This window comes from Notamacropus eugenii, chromosome 3 (genome assembly GCF_028372415.1).
Source record: "Notamacropus eugenii isolate mMacEug1 chromosome 3, mMacEug1.pri_v2, whole genome shotgun sequence".
NCBI classification, from domain to species: domain Eukaryota; kingdom Metazoa; phylum Chordata; class Mammalia; order Diprotodontia; family Macropodidae; genus Notamacropus; species Notamacropus eugenii.
In genome coordinates this window covers 284,729,812-284,749,768 of record NC_092874.1, presented here as the reverse complement: position 1 = coordinate 284,749,768, position 19,957 = coordinate 284,729,812, and the positions used below count along the sequence as shown (strand labels likewise).

The 19,957-nt window shown below is 38.6% G+C and overlaps 1 protein-coding gene across 2 annotated transcripts in view; it reads left to right on the top strand.

Moving 5' to 3' along the window:
- The window catches only part of GNPTAB (N-acetylglucosamine-1-phosphate transferase subunits alpha and beta), a 93,755-nt gene that overhangs the window by 65,122 nt on the left and 8,676 nt on the right, over positions 1–19,957 (top strand). The window contains exons 17-18 of one of the 2 annotated variants that reach the window (XM_072655730.1): positions 17,726–17,811; positions 18,027–18,125. In XM_072655730.1, coding sequence (XP_072511831.1) covers positions 17,726–17,811; positions 18,027–18,125 — 185 coding nt within the window. Of the gene's footprint in view, positions 1–7,756; positions 8,050–17,725; positions 17,812–18,026; positions 18,126–19,957 lie in introns of those variants that run through there. The other variant, XM_072655731.1, reaches the window with a different exon arrangement.

Below are 19,957 nucleotides of genomic sequence, written 5' to 3'. Positions count from 1 at the left end.
CAGTTATCTTGGGAGAATGGCTGTCATTCTTATGTATTTGAATTAGTTCCTCTTTTATCTTGGATAGAGCAGTGGGCCTGGAGCCAGGAAGACCTGAGTTCAATTTTGCCATCAGACGCCTAGTAGTTGTGACCCTGGGCAAATCATTTAACCTCTGTTTGCCACAGTTTCCTTTATTGTATTCCTTACATGGTTGTGGTGAGAATCAAATGAGAAGATATGTTTGTAAAGCACTTAGCATAGTTTCTGGCACATAGTAGATACTTAATAAATTGCTTGCTGAAATGAATGATGTGCTTAAGTGCTTTACTCTTTCCCTTTCAATTTTGGTTGCATTGCTTTTGTTTGTGCAAAAATTTGTTACCACTTTTGTGTCATCAAAATATTATCTGGTCACAAACTTTTCCTTTTTTTCAGTTGTCAGAAAGGTACTTTCTTCTTTGATCCTCTCATTTGTTTGTAATTAGACCTTTCATATATGTAGTTATGTATTCTTTTGGAACTCATTATAGTGTAAAATGCTATTCCAAACCTCATTTTCTCCCAAATTAACTTTTAGTTTTCTTAGCATTTTTTTGGCTGAGTAGAATCCTTACCCACTAGTTGTAGTCTCTGGCTTTATTAAGCATCATGACTATGTTCATTTGCTTCTCTATTATGTAAGTAATCTGTTGCACTCATCAACTTTTCTAATTTTTGGCCAGTACCAAATAGTTTTGATTATTATTACTTTGTAGTATAGTTTGAAATCTGGTATTGATAGACCTTCTTCCTTCCTCCTTTTGTTTTTTTTTCTCAATTATTTCTCTTGAGAATCTTAGCCTTATTCTTTAAAACAAGCTTTATTGTTGGTTTTTTCCTACCTTTCTAACACACTTTAAAATTTTTGATTAGTATATCATTAAGTAAATTAATATAGGTGGGATTATCACAAGATAATACTATCTGACTTAGTTTCTGTAAAGAATGTTTTGTAGTTTATTCATATAGTTCCTATGTATCATTTGGCAGGTACGTGCATAAATTTATTTTCTGTCTTTTAGTTGTTGTGAATGGAATTTTTTTTTAATCTCTTCTTGCTTGGTTTTGTTAGTAGTATATAGAAAGGCTGATGGACTTGTCTGGGCTTATTTTGTATCTTGCTACCAGTTGTTTTAATTAATTTTTTAGTTGACTATGGAATTCTCTATGTAGACCATCTCATCATTTGCAAAAGTGCGGATTTTGTTTACTTTTTTGCCTACACTTATTCCCTCCCTCACTTCCTTTTTCTTGTCTTATTGCTATAACCAACATCTCTAGTAGTAATGCTTAAAGAATAAGGTGATAAAAGGCATCCTTACTTTCCCTCTTACCTTACTGGAAAGGTCTCTAGTTTATTTCTATTATATATAAAGCTAGCCTGGTCTTGGTTTTAGATAGACACTACTTGTCATAATATGGAAAGTTCCATCTATTGCTGTGCTATTTAGTATTTTTAACAGAAATAAGTGTTGTATTTTGTGCTTTTTCTGCATCTATTCCTATGTAATTTTGATTGTTATTTAATATGATCTGTTAAGTTCATAGTTTTCCTAATATTGGACCAACTTTGCATTCCTGATATATAAATCTTATGTAGTTGTAATGTATAATCTTTTTGATTTGTTGATGTAACTTCTTTTAAAATATTTGTGCTGATATTCATTAGCCATTGGTCTTTAGTTTTCTTTCTCTGATTTTTCTCTTTTTGGTTTAGGTATCAAGAACATATTTGTATCATAGAAGGAATTTGGTAGGATCCCTTCTTTTCCTATTTTTGCATATAGTTGCTGTGATATTGGATTTCATTGTTTTTTGAACATCTGATCAAGTTCAGTTTTAAATCCATCTAGTCCTGGGTTTTATTTGTTTTTTTCCTCCTTTGGGAGCTCATTATGGCTTATTCAGTTTATTTTTCTGAACTCATATTGTTTAAGTTTTCTATTTTTCTTTTGTTAACCTGGGCATTTGATATTTTTGTAGACATTAATCCATTTCATTCAAATTGTCAGTATTTGGGGCAAAATAATTTCTAAAAATTTTTTATATTCATCTTTTGTAGTTTCTCCTTTTTCATTTATAACATTTGTTATTTGATTTTCCCTTTTATTTTCAGTAAGACAGTAATGTTTTATCAGTTTTATTGGTTTTGGTTTTTTGCTATCAATCTTGATTTTTTTGATTTTCAGCATTTCTGTTTTGGTGTTTTAATTGAGTTTTAAATAGGAGGGGGTATAGATTTTTTTAGTTGCATGGTAAATTCATTGATCGTTTCTTTCTCTTTTGTTGATGAAAGTGTTCAGAGATATAAATTTTCTCCCTCAGGACTTCTTTGGCTGCATTTCAAAAGTTTTGGTATGTTTATCTTTTGTCATTTTTTAAATAAAACTTTCTATTTATTTATTTATATATATACACACACATACATATATGAATATATATATACACATACATACATACATACATATACCATTGACTATATGAAGGAAAGGTCCCACACTTTTTTGTGTTTTTAGCGGAAATGAGTGTGATATTTTGTGGAAAACTTGTTCCATACCTATTGATGTAATCATGAGTAGAGTATGATATAATCAAATTTTATATCTCTAATTAATTTTTATGCTTTTTTCAAAGACCCTTTATTAAATGTAGTTTTTATTGCATTGTGGTTGATAAGGAATGTGGTTCATCTTTCTTATTTTCTTCAATTTGTTTGTGAGGTTTTTATGCTCTGGTCATTTTTATAAAGGATCTGTGCTCAGCTGTGAAATATGTAAATTCCTTTCTTCTCTCATTTAGTGATCACTGGTTGTTGGTACTTTGTGGTTGTTGGTGCCTTTTATGCATAGTGTAAATTGTCTGTTTATCTCCTTTAACAGTATCTCCTGCTGTTGCCTTGTCTGAGATCATGACTGCCCTTCCTGCTTGTTTGTATTCCCCTGTTACCTCCTCTAATCTGAAGCGTTTCTTGTAAACAACATATTGGTGGATTCGGCTTTCTAGACCCATTCTGCTCACTTTTTTCATTTTATAATTGAATTCATCCCATTCATGATTATGGTGATTGCTTATTGCATGTTGTCCTTTATTCTTTCCTCTTACGCTCTTTCCTTTCTTTACCTCTACTTCCTCCTTTACAAAGAAGGTAGTTAGATAGAAAGAGTGTTCAGCATTAGTGAGTGACCTTCCTTTCTTCTGCTCCCCTAGTCTTTACCTCCATCACATTCTGGTCACAAGTTTTTGCCCTTTCTTTCCCTTTACTTCCCTCTCACAATGCTCTCTCCAACGTTGGAGTTTATTTCTCTTATGATTAATTCCCTGTGTCTACTCTCCTTCATAAGCCTTCCTCCCTCTTTCCCTGCTCTCACCTCTCTGTTGAATTTGATATTTTTATACACCACAGTGCATATGTTTTCACTTTTCCTTTGTCTTTTTCTTTTGTACCCTTGACTATAGCAAATAGTAAGTTCCTCCCTCTTTCTTCTTTAGTGTATTCTTTTCTACCTTGTTTTTCTTCACTTTTTTTCATTAAAACTGAACAGAATGACCTGTCAGGTCTCTGCTTGTCTTATTTAACTCCCTCTATGATGGCTTGAAGTCATTAAGGTTCTGAGGAGACACTTGTTTCTTCTTCCCCTATTAGATTATAAAAATTTACTGTATAGGCCTTTCCAATTGCTGGATTTTGCCTTTCTGAGTTCTCTTGATTTTTGTGTTTCAAAGATTATATTCAACTCTCTTTTCATCGGGAGTGACTGGGTTTCTTCTTTCATTAAGAGTACATTTTTCCTCTTACACATTTATTTATACTCACTTATACTAAGTAAATTATTATTGACTAAAAGCTTTTTATTGTTTGTCTTTTGTAATAGCGTATTTCAAGCTCTCCCATCCCTTAAAATCATAACCGCCAAGTCTTTGTTTAATCCTGATTGTAGTCTCTTGATACTTGAACTCTTGTAGCATGACTGGTCATAGTATTTTTCTTTCATTTAGAAACTTTGGATTTTTTCTGTCTCATTTCTGGGAATTGTCATTTTAGGATTTCTTTCAGCAGGTGATGACTAATGCATTCTTTCTATTTTCACTTTGTCCTGTGGTTACAGTAGGTATGGAGAGTTTTCATTTATGATTTGTTAGAATGTGGTATACAGAACTCTTGTGGGGAGGGGGCTGGACAGAAGCAAAAGATAGAGGGTGGTCATGGTTTTCTGATGGTTCTGCGATTCTTAGATTATATCTCCTTGACCCATTTTCTAGGCCAGTTGTTTTAGATAGGAACTATCTTCCATTTTCTTTTACTATTTTTTGTTTTAATATTTCTTCTTGCTTCATGGAATCATTTGTTTCTGCTTGCTCCATTCTAATTTTCAGGGAGTCTATTACTTGAGTAAGATTTTGCACATTCTTTACTAAGCTGTTGATTCTCCTTTCAGTTCTTTGCTCTAGAGCTCTCATTTTACTTATAATATTTTGATTCCTTTCATCTCTTCCAGAAATTCTGATAGACCTTGTGGACAAGTCATACCTCTGTCTGAGACTTTGCTTGTATTCACTGTGGATTTAACTATCTTTTTCTAAGCTTCTACCCTAAAAATCTCCGGAAGCACACCATTTCTTTGTTACTGATGTGTTTGTATTTTGTTTATTCATATTTCAAACCTTTTTGTCAAGTCCAGGGTCTGTCTGATCCTCCTTTCTTAGATGGGATGGCGGACCCCTATTTGGTCTCCATTTGTGTTGTCCAGGTTTCTGTCATGATCCTCCCCTCTGCTAGTTTCTGTTAGGTACAGAATACTGGCTGCTCCCAGGTTGTTCTGTATCCCCTGGGTGCTGAATGCTGAATTAGCTCTCAGTTTTGTCAGGGACAGCTCAGTCTGTAAACTCTTAGAGCATCTCAGGCCTCCAGAACGACAGCGGACTTTCCTGAGGCTTGAGAGACTTGTTGGCTAGCGCTCTCTGGCATTTCGGCTAGACATTTTGAGCTGGAAGGCCTCCAAGGCACCTTAATGCTGCAGCCTTGGACTTATCGACTTAGGCTGGATGAAGGAAACACTGTAACTTTTCTTTGTTTCCTAATCATTGTTCTTTTTTTTTTTTTAATTTATTTATTTAACTTTTAACATTCATTTTCACAAAATTTTGGGTTCCAAATTTTCTCCCCATTTGTCCCCTCCCACCACCCCAAAACACCGAGAATTCTGATTGCCCCTATCACCAATCTGCCCCCTCTTCTAACATCCCTCCCTTCCCTTTTCCCCATCTTCTCTTTTGTCCTGTAGGGCCAGATAACTTTCCATACCCCATTACCTGTATTTCTTATTTCCTAGTAGCAAGAACAGAACTCGACAGTTGTTCCTAAAACTTTGAGTTCCAACTTCCCTTCATCCCTCCCTCCCCACCCATTCCCTTTGGAAGGCAAGCAATTCAATACAGGCCATATCTGTGTAGTTTTGCAAATGACTTCCGTAATAGTCGTGTTGTGTAAGACTAACTATATTTTCCTCCATCCTATCCTGCCCCCCATTGCTTCTATTCTCTCTTTTGATCCTGTCCCTCCCCAAGAGTGTTGACTTCAGATTGCTCCCTCCTCCCCATGCCCTCCCTTCCATCATCCCCCCCACCCTGCTTATCCCCTTCTCCCCCACTTTCCTGTATTGTAAGATAGGTTTTCATACCAAAATGAGTGTGTATTTTATTCCTTCCTTGAGTCATGTGATGAGAGTAAACTTCATGTTTTTCTCTCACCTCCCCTCTTTTTCCCTCTACTAAAAAGTCTTTTGCCTGCCTCTTTTTTGAGAGATAATTTGCCCCATTCCATTTCTCCCTTTCTCCTCCCAATATATCTCTCTCACCGCTTAATTTCATTTTTTTTTAAGATATGATCCCATCCTATTCCATTCACTCTGTGTTCTCTGTCTGTCTGTGTGTGTGTGTGCATGTGCATGTGTATGTGTGTGTGTGTGTATGTGTGCATGTGTGTGTGTGTAATCCCGCCCACTACCCAGATACTGAAAAGTTTCAAGAGTTACAAATATTGTCTTTCCATGTAGGAATGTAAACAGTTCAACTTTAGTAAGTCCCTTATGACTTCTCTTTGCTGTTTACTTTTTCATGCTTCTCTTCATTCTTGTGTTTGAAAGTCAAATTTTCTTTTCAGCTCTGGTCTTTTCATCAAAAATGCTTGAAAGTCCTCTATTTCATTGAAAGACTATTTTTTCCCCTGAAGTATTATACTCAGTTTTGCTGGGTAGGTGATTCTTGGTTTTAGTCCTAGTTCCTTTGACTTCTGGAATATCATATTCCATGCCCTTCAATCCCTTAATGTAGAAGCTGCTAGATTTTGGGTTATCCTGATTGTATTTCCACAGTACTTGAATTGTTTCCTTCTAGCTGCTTGCAATATTTTCTCCTTGACCAGGGCACTCTGGAATTTGGACACAATGTTCCTAGGAGTTTCTCTTTTTGAATCTCTTTCAGGCGGTGATCAGTGGATTCCTTGGATACTTATTTTGCCCTCTGGTTCTAGAATATCAGGGCAGTTTTCCTTAATAATTTCACGAAAGATGATGTCTAGGCTCTTTTTTTGATCATGGCTTTCAGGTAGTCCCATAATTTTTAAATTGTCTCTCCTGGATCTCTTTTCCAGGTCAGTTGTTTTTCCAATGAGATATTTCACATTATCTTCCATTTTTTCATTCTTTTGGTTTTGTTTTGTGATTTCTTGGTTTCTCATAAAGTCATTGGCCTTCATCTGTTCCATTCTAATTTTGAAAGAACTATTTTCTTCAGTGAGCTTTTGAACCTCCTTTTCCATTTGGCTAATTCTGCTTTTGAAAGCATTCTTCTCCTCATTGGCTTCTTGAACCTCTTTTGCCAATTGAGTTAGCCTATTTTTCAAGGTGTTATTTTTTTCAGCATTTTTTTGGGTCTCCTTTAGCAGGGTGCTGATTTGTTGTTCATACTTTGCTTGCAAGTCTTTTATTGTTCTTCCCAGTTTTTCCTCCACCTCTCTAACTTGATTTTCAAAATCCTTTTTGAGCTCTTCCATGGCCTGAGCCCATGGAATATTTATTCTGGATGTTTGGGGTACAGAAGCCTTGACTTCTGTGTCTTTCCCTGATGGTAAGCCTTGTTCTTCCTCATCTGAAAGGAAGGGAGGAGATACCTGTTCACCAAGAAAGTAGCCTTTTATGGTCTTATTTTTTTTTCCTTTTCTGGGCATTTTCCCAGCCAGTGACTTGACTTCTGAGTTTTCTTTCCACCCCCACCACGCCTCCAGATCCACAGTTGGGGTCTGAGATTCAAATGCTGCTTCCCAGCCTCAGGGCTTTGGGTGGGGGTAGGGCTGCTATTCAGTGTAAGATTAAGTTCAGGTGCTCAGGTCGGGGCAGGGCCGCCACTCGGGGCTCAGTTCCCTAAGGGGGTTTATGAGGAGACCTTCAACAATGGATCCAAGCTCCTGCCTGCTTTGGGAGCCCCTGTCCCCTGCTGCCTCCACTGCTTCCTCCTGAGGGGGCCTGAGTTATGGGGACACCCCACTCCCCTCTCAACCAGCCAAAGAGACCCTCTCACCAACCCTTGTCACCTGTGGGTGGAGGGACCTGCGTGGCTGCTGGAGATTACGTCCCTGAAGCCTGCTCGGATCTGCTCCTCTAGGTGCTGCACGGCCAAGGCAGGGCTGGGCTTTGCTCTGGGTCCAGGGCGCAATGGATGTTTCCTGTCGGTTTTTCAGGGCTCTCCGGAACAGAAATCTCGTCCACTCCTTTGTTCTGTGGCTTCTGCTGCTCCAGAATTTGTTGGGAGTTCTTCTTTACAGGTATTTTATGGGCTGTGGGTTTCGGAGCTAGCGTATGTGTATCTTTCTACTCCGCCATCTTGGCTCCTCCCCCCTAATCATTGTTCTTTCTGGCACTTTTGTTTTATCTTTTCTGGAGTATGTGGGTGTGAATTGGCCTGCACTGCTCCCCTTCACTCTGCCATCTTGACCAGGAGTCAATAAGTGTTTTTTTGCCCCACTTAATAATTATCTTTTTTTCAAAATTACATGTAAAGATAGTTTTCAGCATTCACTTTTGTAAGATTTTGAGTTCCAACTTCTTTTCTCCCTCCTTCCGCTCTCCCCTCTCCAGGACAGCATGCAGTCTGATATAGGCTATACATGTACAATCATATTAACATTAGTCATGTTGTGAAAGAAGAATCAGAACCAAAGGGAAAAACCACGAGAAAAAAATACCAAAGAAGAGAAAATAGGATGCTTCCATCTTCATTCAGACTCCATAGTTCTTTCTCTGGATGTGGATAACATTGTGCATCATGAGTGTTTTGGAATTTTCTTAGATCATTGTATTACTGAGAAGAGCTAAGTCTAACGGAGCCGGTCACTGCACAATATTGCTGTTACTGTGTACAGTGTTCTCCTGGTTCTGATGAATTCACTCAGCACTGGTTCATGTCAGTCTTTCCAGGTTTTTCTGAAATCTGCCTGCTCATCATTTCTTATAGCACAGTAATATTCCATTACATTCATATACAACGACTTGTTCAGTCATTCCCCAATTGATGGGCATCTCCTCAATTTTCAATTCTTGGCTCCCACAAAAAGAGCTGCTATAAATATTTTTGTACTTGTGGGTCCTTTTCTCTTTTTTTGTATTCTCTTTGGGATACAGATTAGTAATGGTATTGCTGGATCAAAGGGTATGCATAGTCTTATGGCCCTTTGGGCATAGTTCCACACTGCTCTCCAGAATGGTTGGACCAGTTCACAAGTTCATTTTGTTTTTTTGAGACATATTCAAAGCCCATAAGTACTATACTTGGCACTTAGGGTAGACGTTGATTGAGCCATTCCTGCCCTTTAAAAAAAAAAGTATAATCTCATGGAGAATTTTAATGTTGAAAGGGACTATTAAAGTCATGTATTCCATTCTCTTATTTTTGGCTCTTGGAGCAAATTAGAAAAAAAGGAAGAAGAAACAAATCAAAGATATGTATCTAGCATAGTGGCTTCCATATGGTAGCCACTTAATAAATTTTGTTGACTTAAATTGAAGAGAAGGAAATGTGTGTGCATCCATCCATCCATACCCATCTATCTCCACATAGTCTTACCAGTGCATTCCTTTTCTATGGCTTCACACAATCAGAGTTGGAAGGGATGACTGACTGCAGGAATCATCCTGTCCAAGTGTTCTTAGAGGAGAATCCCCTTGACTCCTTCCCCAATAAGGGGTTCTCTAGTTTTTGCTTGAAGACCTTAAGGGAGGGGGAAGCCAGGCCTGCCTGGGGCAGCCCAATCCACTGTTGATCAACTCTTACATAAGGAAGAAGTTTTTCTTTACCTCGAACCTAAATCTGTCTCTGGGCAACTTCCACCCTTCTGCTTCTCCCAACTGGGATCAAGGTGAACAAGTCTAATTGTTTGTCCACGTGACAACCCTCCAAGGACTTCAAGACAAGCAACACCTTCCCCTAAGATCTGCCTTTCCTAAAAGAAACACCCGTGGGCTAGTCCTCAGATCTTTGTGTAACCTGATTGCCAGCTCCTTCCTCATTATGTCCCTCTTCCTGAATGCTGTCCAGTTTGTCATGGGCTTTGGAGAGATGAGCGCCATGCTGCCAAGGGCAAGGAGATGGTCTCCTTTCTGCTTCCAGATACTCGGCCTCTCCCAAGAGCCTCTTCTTCTCCTCTGTTGCACTGTTGACTCCTGTTGAACTTGGAGCCCACCAGAACGCCCAGGCCTTTTTCAGATGAATTACCTTTCCCATTTCGTGCTTGTGAACTTCTTTTTTTGGAATGCTTGTAAACCTTCATTGAGTTTTACTTCATTAGATTTAAACCAACAGTCTAGCCTCTTGTTATCTTTTTTGCCCCTTATTTTATCTTCTAGCATCTTAGCCATCCCTCCTGGCTTTGGTCATCTGCCACTTTGGTCAGCATGCCATTTATCCCCTTATCTAAACTGTTAATAAAAATATTGAATAGCATGGGGCCCATGACAGCTATATAAGACATTCTACATAAGACCCACCAATGGCTACTTCTCAGGTCCAATCCTTCACTCAGTTCTGAGTCTAAGTAGCCTGTTATATTGACATCTGGTCCACATCCCTTGTTGCCTTCATGAGGATACACAGACATGTTATCCCATGGGAAGATATTCATTAAGATCTGTAACCTCATCTATTTGAATGTTCTCTCTAGAACACAGATTATAACTCATCCTCCCCTGCCCATTCTGTGTTTCCCTTGTCCCTGTCCTAGGATCACAGATCTAGAACTGGAAGGGACCAACCTCTTTATTTTACAGGTGAGTAAACTGAGATCCAGAGAAGTTACTTGACTTGCCCAGGGTCACACATAAAATAAGTAGAAGAGCTGAGATTTGAACTCTGAGTTCAGATACAGTGCTATTTCCACTGCATCCTAATATTCTCCTGTTGTAAAGTACTGGGGCTTTTCCTCACTTGCTTCTGATAACCATGAAATTATCAGTACAACCAAGCTCTAAGCTCCTCACCTAGGATCCCCTGCTCTTACCATGTGGCCGGTCCATTGTTCTTGCTCATTTCTTTTGGGAAGATCTCACATTGCATCTGTGTACTCACCATGCACCTGGGTATTGTCGTCTTGAATGTGATCATCTCTTAACGTTATCTTTTTATTGATGTCTTTTATTTTTATATCATCTGTATTTTGTGTGGTGTGCTCCCCTGACTCTGACTCTCAGTTTTTCAGTCAAGAATCTTAGCATTAAAAGTCTGGACCTTTGTTTGTAGAAGTCTGGACCTTTGTTTGTAGAAGACATTTCAAGTTAATAAATAAACTTTGAAATTTCTTGAAAGTAGGTCAGTTGTGTGTGTGTGTGTGTCCGTTTATGCTTTTCTCCAAGTGGTTAAAAAAATGGTAAATAACACAGAGCCAGTGACAGATGCCTGAGGAAAACACACACACACACACACACACACACACACACACACACACACAGATAGACAAGCTCTCTGTTGCTAGTTCATCTTAATTGCATGTCATAACCTAGACAATAAATAGTCTTTATGATTTAATCTCAGTTGAATTTAGATGTCAGGGAATGGAACATGGTCCCTGACTTTTTCTCTGTACATCTTCCCTCCCTCCCCTAGGATGAGTGGCAAGGACAGAGGCAGTAGACTTGCTTGGCTTTTGTCTTTTGGAACTGATTTCAAGCCTAGGGTTGCCAGTCTGTACTTCAGAAGCAAACTAGACATAGATGTTGACATCCCCTAAGACTTCAGTTGGAGGCCAATGCCAAGTACCTCATGAATGAGGAAAACAAAGCTGCCAGCAGTTCATTCCTTGTTTTGTTTTTTTGTGGATTATAATTAAGACTTCTAGCAACTGGAAAACCTTTCCCAGTAGTTTTCCTTTTTTCCTTTCAGAACAACTGCAAACACTTTATGTAGAAGAATTCATAGCAGTCAGTGGAAGGGCTGGAGAAAGGTCAGGGCATGTCAGAAGAATGAGTGGGATCAACTAGGAGACTTGGGGCAGTAGAAGCACCCCAGTTCTGAGGTGTGTTCAGATCCCTCCTCTGATGCTCACAGCCTGAGTGACCTTTGGAAAGTCAGACCAACTTGCCAGGATGCTTTTCCCAGGCATAGGATGAGGGCCTGGGCTGGATGTCCTGGAAGATGCCTTCCAACTCTAGCACTATGCTTTTATGATCTCCTCATCTCTTAAGGTTCATTTCTGTTCCAAATCCTAAAATCTCACGTAAAGCTGACAGGTAAGATTGATAACTAAGGGAAAGAGAAAAGTTGAGATTATTTTTATCATTGGCATGGTGTTGTTTCCTGAGAATGTAGGAAATGATCAAAGAAGACAGATACAGCTATGGTTTTATGGGGAAACTGAGCAACTGTTTGATGTCATTTCCATAGAGAACTCCCTGGTGGGCAAACTCCCTCTCTTAGGGCTGATCAGTCAGCACCTCTTCTTCAACAGAGAGAAGCTTCTAAAAATAATATTTAATTTTTTCCTGTCTTTGGTCTCTCCATCCCCTACATCCCCTTAGTACATCTCCCTCCATCAGTCAGCAGTCTTATTACAAAGAACAAAAAAGGAAAAGAAGCAGTTCAACACCAATAACCACCATATCCAAAAAGTGTGATGGAGTATACCGTGCACCCCTTCGCTGTCATTTCTTCCATGTCTACTGTCACAGTTGTGTTTAGTGCTTCCCTGTTGATGCTTACTTTCTTTTGGGACATTAGTTCCTCCAAGTCCTTGCTTCTCCGCCTGCCCTCATCATACGCATTATTTCTTAGAGCCCAGTAATATTCCATTGTGTCCATGCTCTTCATCTGCTTTCACTGTCCCCTACTTGTTGTGCATCCGATACTTGGCTTTCACAAAACTCTGCCCTCTAAATGTTTTGATGTTTGTAGGGTCACTCTTTCTGTCATTGACCCTGTGGAACATAACATATATTCATGGGATCTCTGGGTCAAGGGGTATGGACAGTCGGTTTCTCCAGCTCCACCAAATAGCCCCTCTAACACTGACTATTCCCCATTTTTGCCATCTTTGGGAATTTGCCATGGGGTGAAACCTCACACTACTTTGATTTGCATTTCCCTTAGTAGTTGCCATGTAAAGTACTCTTTCATATGGATGGTAACAGTGTGCATTTGTTCTTTTGACCTCTTACGGCATTTGGTCTTAGGTCATTGGGAGTTTGCTTGTATTACTTAGATTATCAGACCTTTATCAGAGGTATTTGATACTAAAAATGTCCTCCTTAATGAACTGCTTCAAAAGAAAACTTCTTAAACCATATTTACAACCTGAAAATTGTGTGCAGGATGCTTTGCTCTGTAAAGGGGAGATCTGAAGTTTGGATAAAACCGTTTTGAAGGCATGCGAAGTGGACCCAGATCCATAAGTATCCCAGGGCTACGTACAGTGTTACTTCTAGAAGGCTTGAGAAGGGGAATGTCATTACTCGATGGGCATAGAGGAGGTTACATTGGAGCTGAGCTTTCAAAAGATGGCGAGGGATTCCACTGGGAGAGATTGGGTGGGGAGGTGAATATTCTAGCTGTAGAAGTGGGCAAGTATGGGGCGTATACATGTAAAGCATGATGATTTTTGCCAGAGGGTAGATTGTATAGGGGAGAGGAGTACAAGATAAGGTTGGAAAGTCAGGAAGGCCATAGTGGGCCTCAAATGCCCATCAGAGAAGGACCAGTAAGCTTGTTATTTTGACTTTGTATTCTAGCACCTCATAGTGTACTTCATACATGGGCAATTAATAATAAGTATTAGTTGAAAAAAAGAATAATTATGAAATTCAAATAATGCTTCCATTTATTAGTAGCTACTGGAAGGTACAAAGTGCCTGCTTTGGGTATAATTATAAATAGAAACATTTATCTTTGTTCTTTCCTATTACAAACATTAACTTTGGTCCTTAGTTGTAATATGTAGCTAAAACTTCAGTTTAGGCATCTAGGAAACAGTGGATAGAGTGTTGGAACAGGAGTTCCAACTCAGGAGACCCGAGTTCAACTCCACCTCATACACATAATGGCTGTGTGACTCTGAAAGGCACGCTTCCTGCCTCGGTTTCCTCATTTGTAAGGTGGGGCTAATAATAACACCTATCTCCCCGGGTTGTTGTGAGGATCAAATGAGATAACATTTGCAAAGTCCTTTGGAAACCTTAAAGTGCTGTATAAATGTTAGCTAACTGTTATTGTTTTATTATATGTTCAAACATAGTTATGACTTCACCTGGGTTCTGGAAGCTCTCCATAAGACAATTCATTGTATTGCATTTAGTATAAGGCCGCTTAATTTCAGGCGCCACTGAAAACAGAAGTGCTGCTAAAAGATCATTAGTCACTTCTGCCACCCTTATCCAAAAAAAATGTAGTCCTTAGGAACATAACTCTACCCATGGTGCTATATGGCAAGCCACTAGACTTTTCTTAGAATGTTCATGAAACCCTGAGCTGTAGATAAAGAACAGGTACATGGTTACTTAGAGAGTCCAGTTTGATCTAGCTGAATGCTTTTACCTCTGTTTTCCATCTTTTCACACCCTCTTTAACTCTCAAAATCATCTAGATTACAGGTTATTCTGCGTCTCCTGGCTCCAGAATTAGGAACAACAATGGGTGGAAATTAGGAAGAAGCAGATTGACTCAGGGTGGAGTGGGCTGACTTGATCCCTGCCCGTAGCAATCTTAAAGAGGGTTGGAGTACCACTTGTCAGGATTATAGAGTTGTCATTGGCCAGATGAGAGCTAAATCATCTCAACCTCTCAGAACCTTTTCTGTGCCAAGATGAGATGAACTCTCTCAGCCCAACTCGCTGAGAAAACAAGGCTCTTTCTGGCAGGTCATCAAGACCTTTTCTGGCAGGTCATCTTGACCATGGATCTAGGTCCAGCAGACTTCCCAAGAGTTTGCCCAAATGTGCTCCATCATCCGTAGACTCTTTGGCCACGGATTCCTTTCATCTCTTTCCCCTGTTCGTCAAGCCCAATTCAGTATCAACTGTGCCTTCTTTTTTTGCCCTTGAGCGATCTACATATTTCCCTTCTTTGTTCTTCCTCACATTAGGGGGTTTTAGTGGTCATCTAGTCTAGCCCACCAAAAAAAGGGATGTCTTTTTCTAGTTACATCACATCAGTTTCTGAATATATCCCTTCCCCTCCCTTTTCCCTGCCTAGCATACCACCTCTTCTAGCAAAGATTGAAGAGGAAAAGGGAGAAAAAAGGAAGTTTAGCAAAATCAATAAAAAATGTATTAGTATTTGCAGTATTCCATACCTGTAGTGTCTTACCGCCCTACAAAGAAGAGAGCCTCTCATCTCTTCTTCAGAACAAAGCCCTGTCATTTCAATTAAACAGAATTCAAATTTTTCTAGTTCTTTACATTTATATACATGTAGGGATTGCATATGATATTTCCTGGTTCTGCTAACTGAATTCACTGTATAATCAGTGCAAATCATTCTCCTTGTGTTTCTGAATTCTTCATAGTCATTACGTCTTAGGGCATAGTAACATCCCATTGTATTCATGTGTTGTTCAGCCATTCCCCAGTCTGCCCAAATGTGCTCCATCTCTCTGGCAACGGATTCCTTTAATGTCTTTCCCCTGTTCATCAAGCCCAATTCAACATCAACTGTGGGTACCTACACTGTTGCTAATTCTTTGCTACCCCCAAAAAAATACTGTTCTGTATATTTTAAAATCTGTCAGGCCTTTCTCTTTATCATTTACCCTTTTGGGGCATATACCCTCCAGTAAATCAAACGGTATGAACGAGTTAGTCATTTTCTTAGCACATGGTTAGAAGTCACAGCTCAACCAACAGTGCTTTAGTGCGTCTGTCTTTTCTCTGCCTTTTCAACATTGACTTCCCTCTTTTGTCGCCTTTGTCAGTTTGCTCTTCTAGCTGCGTTGATTTGGTTCATGCCAAAGATTCTCATCCTCATGTAATCACAATCATGTGCTTTAATGTTTTGTAATCTCCTACATCCCTTTTTTTAGTTAAAAATGAATGCTCCACCTAGGCAGGAGTCATCTGCTTCTTACTCCGTTCTCCTAATTGTTTATGTGCAGGTCACATACTTATATGTATGTGGATATTTTGGACTAACTATCTTTTAGTTTTTTCTCTCAAGTAATTTATATTCTCAGGTTTTTCCTACTCTAGGTTATTGGATTGTTTTTTATTCTTAGGTTTCTTTTTTGTACTTGAATCTTTACTACTCAGCATTACACACAGGCACTTAACATATGCTGGATTAGCATACTCTGTTCCACCTATCTCCTTTTCTATTTTCAATCAGTATGAAAGAGTTTTAATAATTACCGCTTTATAAATATGAATTCTGAAAGCAATATTCTGCCTTGATTTTCTTTTTTATCATCATTTTCTTTGGTGTGCTAGGCTTTTTGTTCCCTCAAATGAAATTTTAAATTATTTCATCTGGTTACAAAACCCTCTTCTTGGTTATGTGTGTAAATGTGCATGTATTTATTTGCAAATTTAAAGATCATTTTAGATGAGGCCATCATTTTAATGACAAAACTCAGCCAGGAGCGGTGAAAGTTCTTCAGTTTTTGTCATTTGTTATTTCTGTAAACAGAGCCTTGTCATTGTATCTAAGTTAATTTTGAGGCTGTCTTGATAGATTGCTTACCCAGATGGTTTTTGCATTTCTTTGCAGTTATTTTGAATGAGATTTTTCTTTTTTATGATGTCCTCTTGCATTTTGTTGTTGCTGCATTACAGATATAGAAATGCTCATGACTTTTGTCATTTTCTTTTGTTTGCTGCCATTTTACTGAAACTGTTCATTGTCTTAGTTTCCTTTCTGATACTCAGGAGTTTTCTGGATAAACCATCATTTCATCCGCACTTAACCCTTTTCATTTTTTTTCAACCAAAATTTATTTTCTTTCTTTAAACTTTTCTACCTTAATGGGGGAAAAAGGGGGGGGAAAAACCTTCTTGCAACAAATATCAAGTATGCATTGTAAAACGAAAGAAGTTCCTATACTGCCTAGGTCCCAAAAGTCTGTTTCATTATTCATATTGAATCCTTCACCTGCCTGTCCGGGGGAGGGTCGGCTGCTTCCCATTAGGTGAGGAAGGAGGGTAATAGTAATGATTTCTAATAAATGATGACTGTTACAAATCTTTTATGATACACAGAAGAGATTAGAGGGAGGCAGAGACAAGCTGAGCAGTTTTAAAAGTGGGTGAAATTTACTGTGTACTTTTAAAGGAAGCCAGGGGCTATGAATTGACAGCTTATGCTTTCACATAAAAGCCTTTTTGTGTTCTGCTGTGTGTAGCAGTGCTGCTGTACGTTGTTAAAGTTCAGAATAAAGAGATATTTTTAAAGAATATTGTACATGGCAACTGTTTCATTTGATGCACTTGTATCCCCAGTGTCTGGCACGCTGTAGGCACTTAATCAGTGCTTGTTGATTATCTTGGAGCAGAGAACTCCTAGTAAGGAAATCCCTTCCAGCACAGATCAGTAATCAGTGCTTGTTGATTATCTTGGAGCAGAGAACTCCTAGTAAGGAAATCCCTTCCAGCACAGATCAGCTGCTGTTTCGCAGTTTCTGTAGCACTGAGAAGCTACCTGACTTGTTGAGGGTCACACAGCCAGCATGTGAGACGTAAGACCTGAATTCAGGTCTTCCTGACTTAAAGGACAACTCCTATCTATGATACTATGTACCTTTTCTTTAGAGAATCAGTCATGGCCTTCAGAATTTCCAGCCTAACATTGACATTGAATTATACAATCCTTAAGAGATGAAATTTCAATACAGTTCTTCCATAATTTAAATTTGAAATATAAAGTTTATTTAAAAGCATCCCTTTAGGGCATGAGGAGCAGGTTTATTAGTTATTAGTATAAATAGATTTTCCTCTAGAAATGTCAGTAAGACTGCATCTATTATAATTGGTTATAGTTAGATTTGAGATGTAGAAAATATTTATCAATAAGGATTAGAAGTTAAGTAATATAGGGGTTTATAAATTCCATTGGTTGCATCAAGAACCAAGGCAAGTTTTGCTTTGTGATAGAACAGGATATTTTTTCCATTGATTGCACCCATTAAGACGAGGTTTTCCAATGTATATGTTTAACATCTGATATGTCTTATATTTTCTCACAGCCACCCGTGACTAAAAGTCTAGTAACCAACTGTAAACCAGTAACTGATAAAATCCATAAAGCATATAAAGACAAAAACAAATATAGGTATGTAATTTGTGTGGCGGTGGTGTTGAGCTTAAGCATGATGGCCAGTCATTTTTCATTCTTTTTAAACTATCCTCTTGTTGACTAAGCATTTTTATCTAACAAACTTTTTTTAAGACTTTGCACTTATTATTATTTTAGCTAAGTAACTGCATTTATATTAAATCTGTGTACATGTTTTTCTCCCCTTTGTTTTATGTCTTGGTAATAATTAGGTTTGAAATCATGGGAGAAGAGGAAATTGCTTTCAAAATGATTCGCACCAATGTTTCTCATGTGGTTGGCCAGTTAGATGACATAAGAAAAAATCCCAGGTACTTATTTCTTAATTTGCATACTAAAATTTAAATGGTCTTCTCTTCTTTTTTAGCAGAAAATAATTTAGAATAGACTTAGTAACTACTATTTAGCAAAAAGAAATCTTCAAATAAAATTTGAAATGATCAGCCAAGTGTCCAGTTTTTTTGTACTTGGTTTTAAAACATGTATCTAATGTTACATAATTTCATGTATCATCTTTATTTGACCTTTCCCTCAGTCACGGGTGTGCAGTATGTGGCTTATTTCCAGGGGAACTTTTTTTGCTATTACATCTGAAATGGTTGGGAATGGTTTTGTACAGACTGACATTAGCTCTCCTCATTTGTGCTTGAGACTGGTCTTGACTTTTATTCTGAAATGTGGTGTAACTTATTTTCTAAATGTTCAGTCCGTAATTGAAAGGGAAGTGTAAGCTACATTGTAGCACTTACATCACATAAACGTCCAGTTTCTTTCTTTACAGCATTTTCAGTGAATTATATCAGACATGACATTCACGTGGAGATTCAGCAAGTAGTTTAAGATGCCCAGACTTCCATGATAAGGTCCCAGCCAGAGACCTTAGGAGGCCTCGAAGGGTTAGTTGAATCCATGGCAGTAAATGAGAGGGGCAGGGGAGGGGGAAGAGAAAATCCAGACAAAGGGGGTGAGGGAAGAGGACAAAACTTTGAGAGATACTTACATTTCGGGATCAGGAGGAAGAAAAAAAGCTATTAACGAGGTGACTGCTACTGAAAGAGACCAGTCATGGTAGTGCCTTGTATGTGTCCATGACTTAATGTGGGCAGTTCAGAATGTTCCTGCCGTAAGTAGGAGAGTATCCCAAGAATCGTCCAAGCTGATGTCTCTGCCCTGTGCACTTCTTTTATTTTTTTCCCCCCTTAGAGGCATTCAGGGTTAAGTGACTTGCCTAGGGTCACACAGCTAGTAAGTGTCTGAGGGCAGATTTGAACTCAGGTCATCCTGACTCTAGGGCCAGTGCTCTATCCGCTGTGTCATCTAGCTGCCTTCACTACCCACTTCTTATGATTTATGTGGAGACAGATGATAACATCAGGAGGAACCTATAAAATATTGCTTAGGGATTATGGAGGGTTAGATGAAAAATTGCACTGTTGGGGCAAAATCTACGTAGCTGTCAGTCCCTACTAACTTGAAGGTAGGAGTTTAGAAAAGAAAGACAGATATAGATGAGAAATGTATAAAAGACGAAGAAGATAAAATCAAGGAGAAAGGTATTTAGATTTCTTGTTCAGATACTGGAATCAATCAAGCATTCGTTACATACATACAATGTGGCAGACCTGGTGGTTGATATGGAGAGACCATGAAGGAAGCAATCCCTCCTCACAAAGAGCTTACTTCTATTGAGGAACTGGAGTTGAGAGGCCAAGGATTTTCATAAATATTAACTGAATAAATACATGGTCATTAGGGAGAGGGCACTAGTGATTTAGGGGGTCAGGAAGACTTCATGTAGAAGGTTGTGCTTGGGCTTCATCTGAGAGAAAGGAAATATTCTGTGAAATAGAGTTAAACAGGAAACACATTTTAGGCACGTGGATCTTCCATGCAAAAGCATGGAAATGGGAAAAAGCAAAGAATGCCAATTTGACTGGGCTACAGACTATTAGAGTCATGTCTAGTGAGCCCAGAAAGATAGATTGCGGCTGGGTTGTAAATGGTGCATTCCTTTGTTCCACAAGCAATTCTGGCCCCTGGTTAAGTCATTTAATAGTAACATAAATTATATGCAGTACTAATTAACAGTTCACAGAGCCATAAGAAAGTAGTCATAGAGCAGTGCACACCAAAACAAATAAAA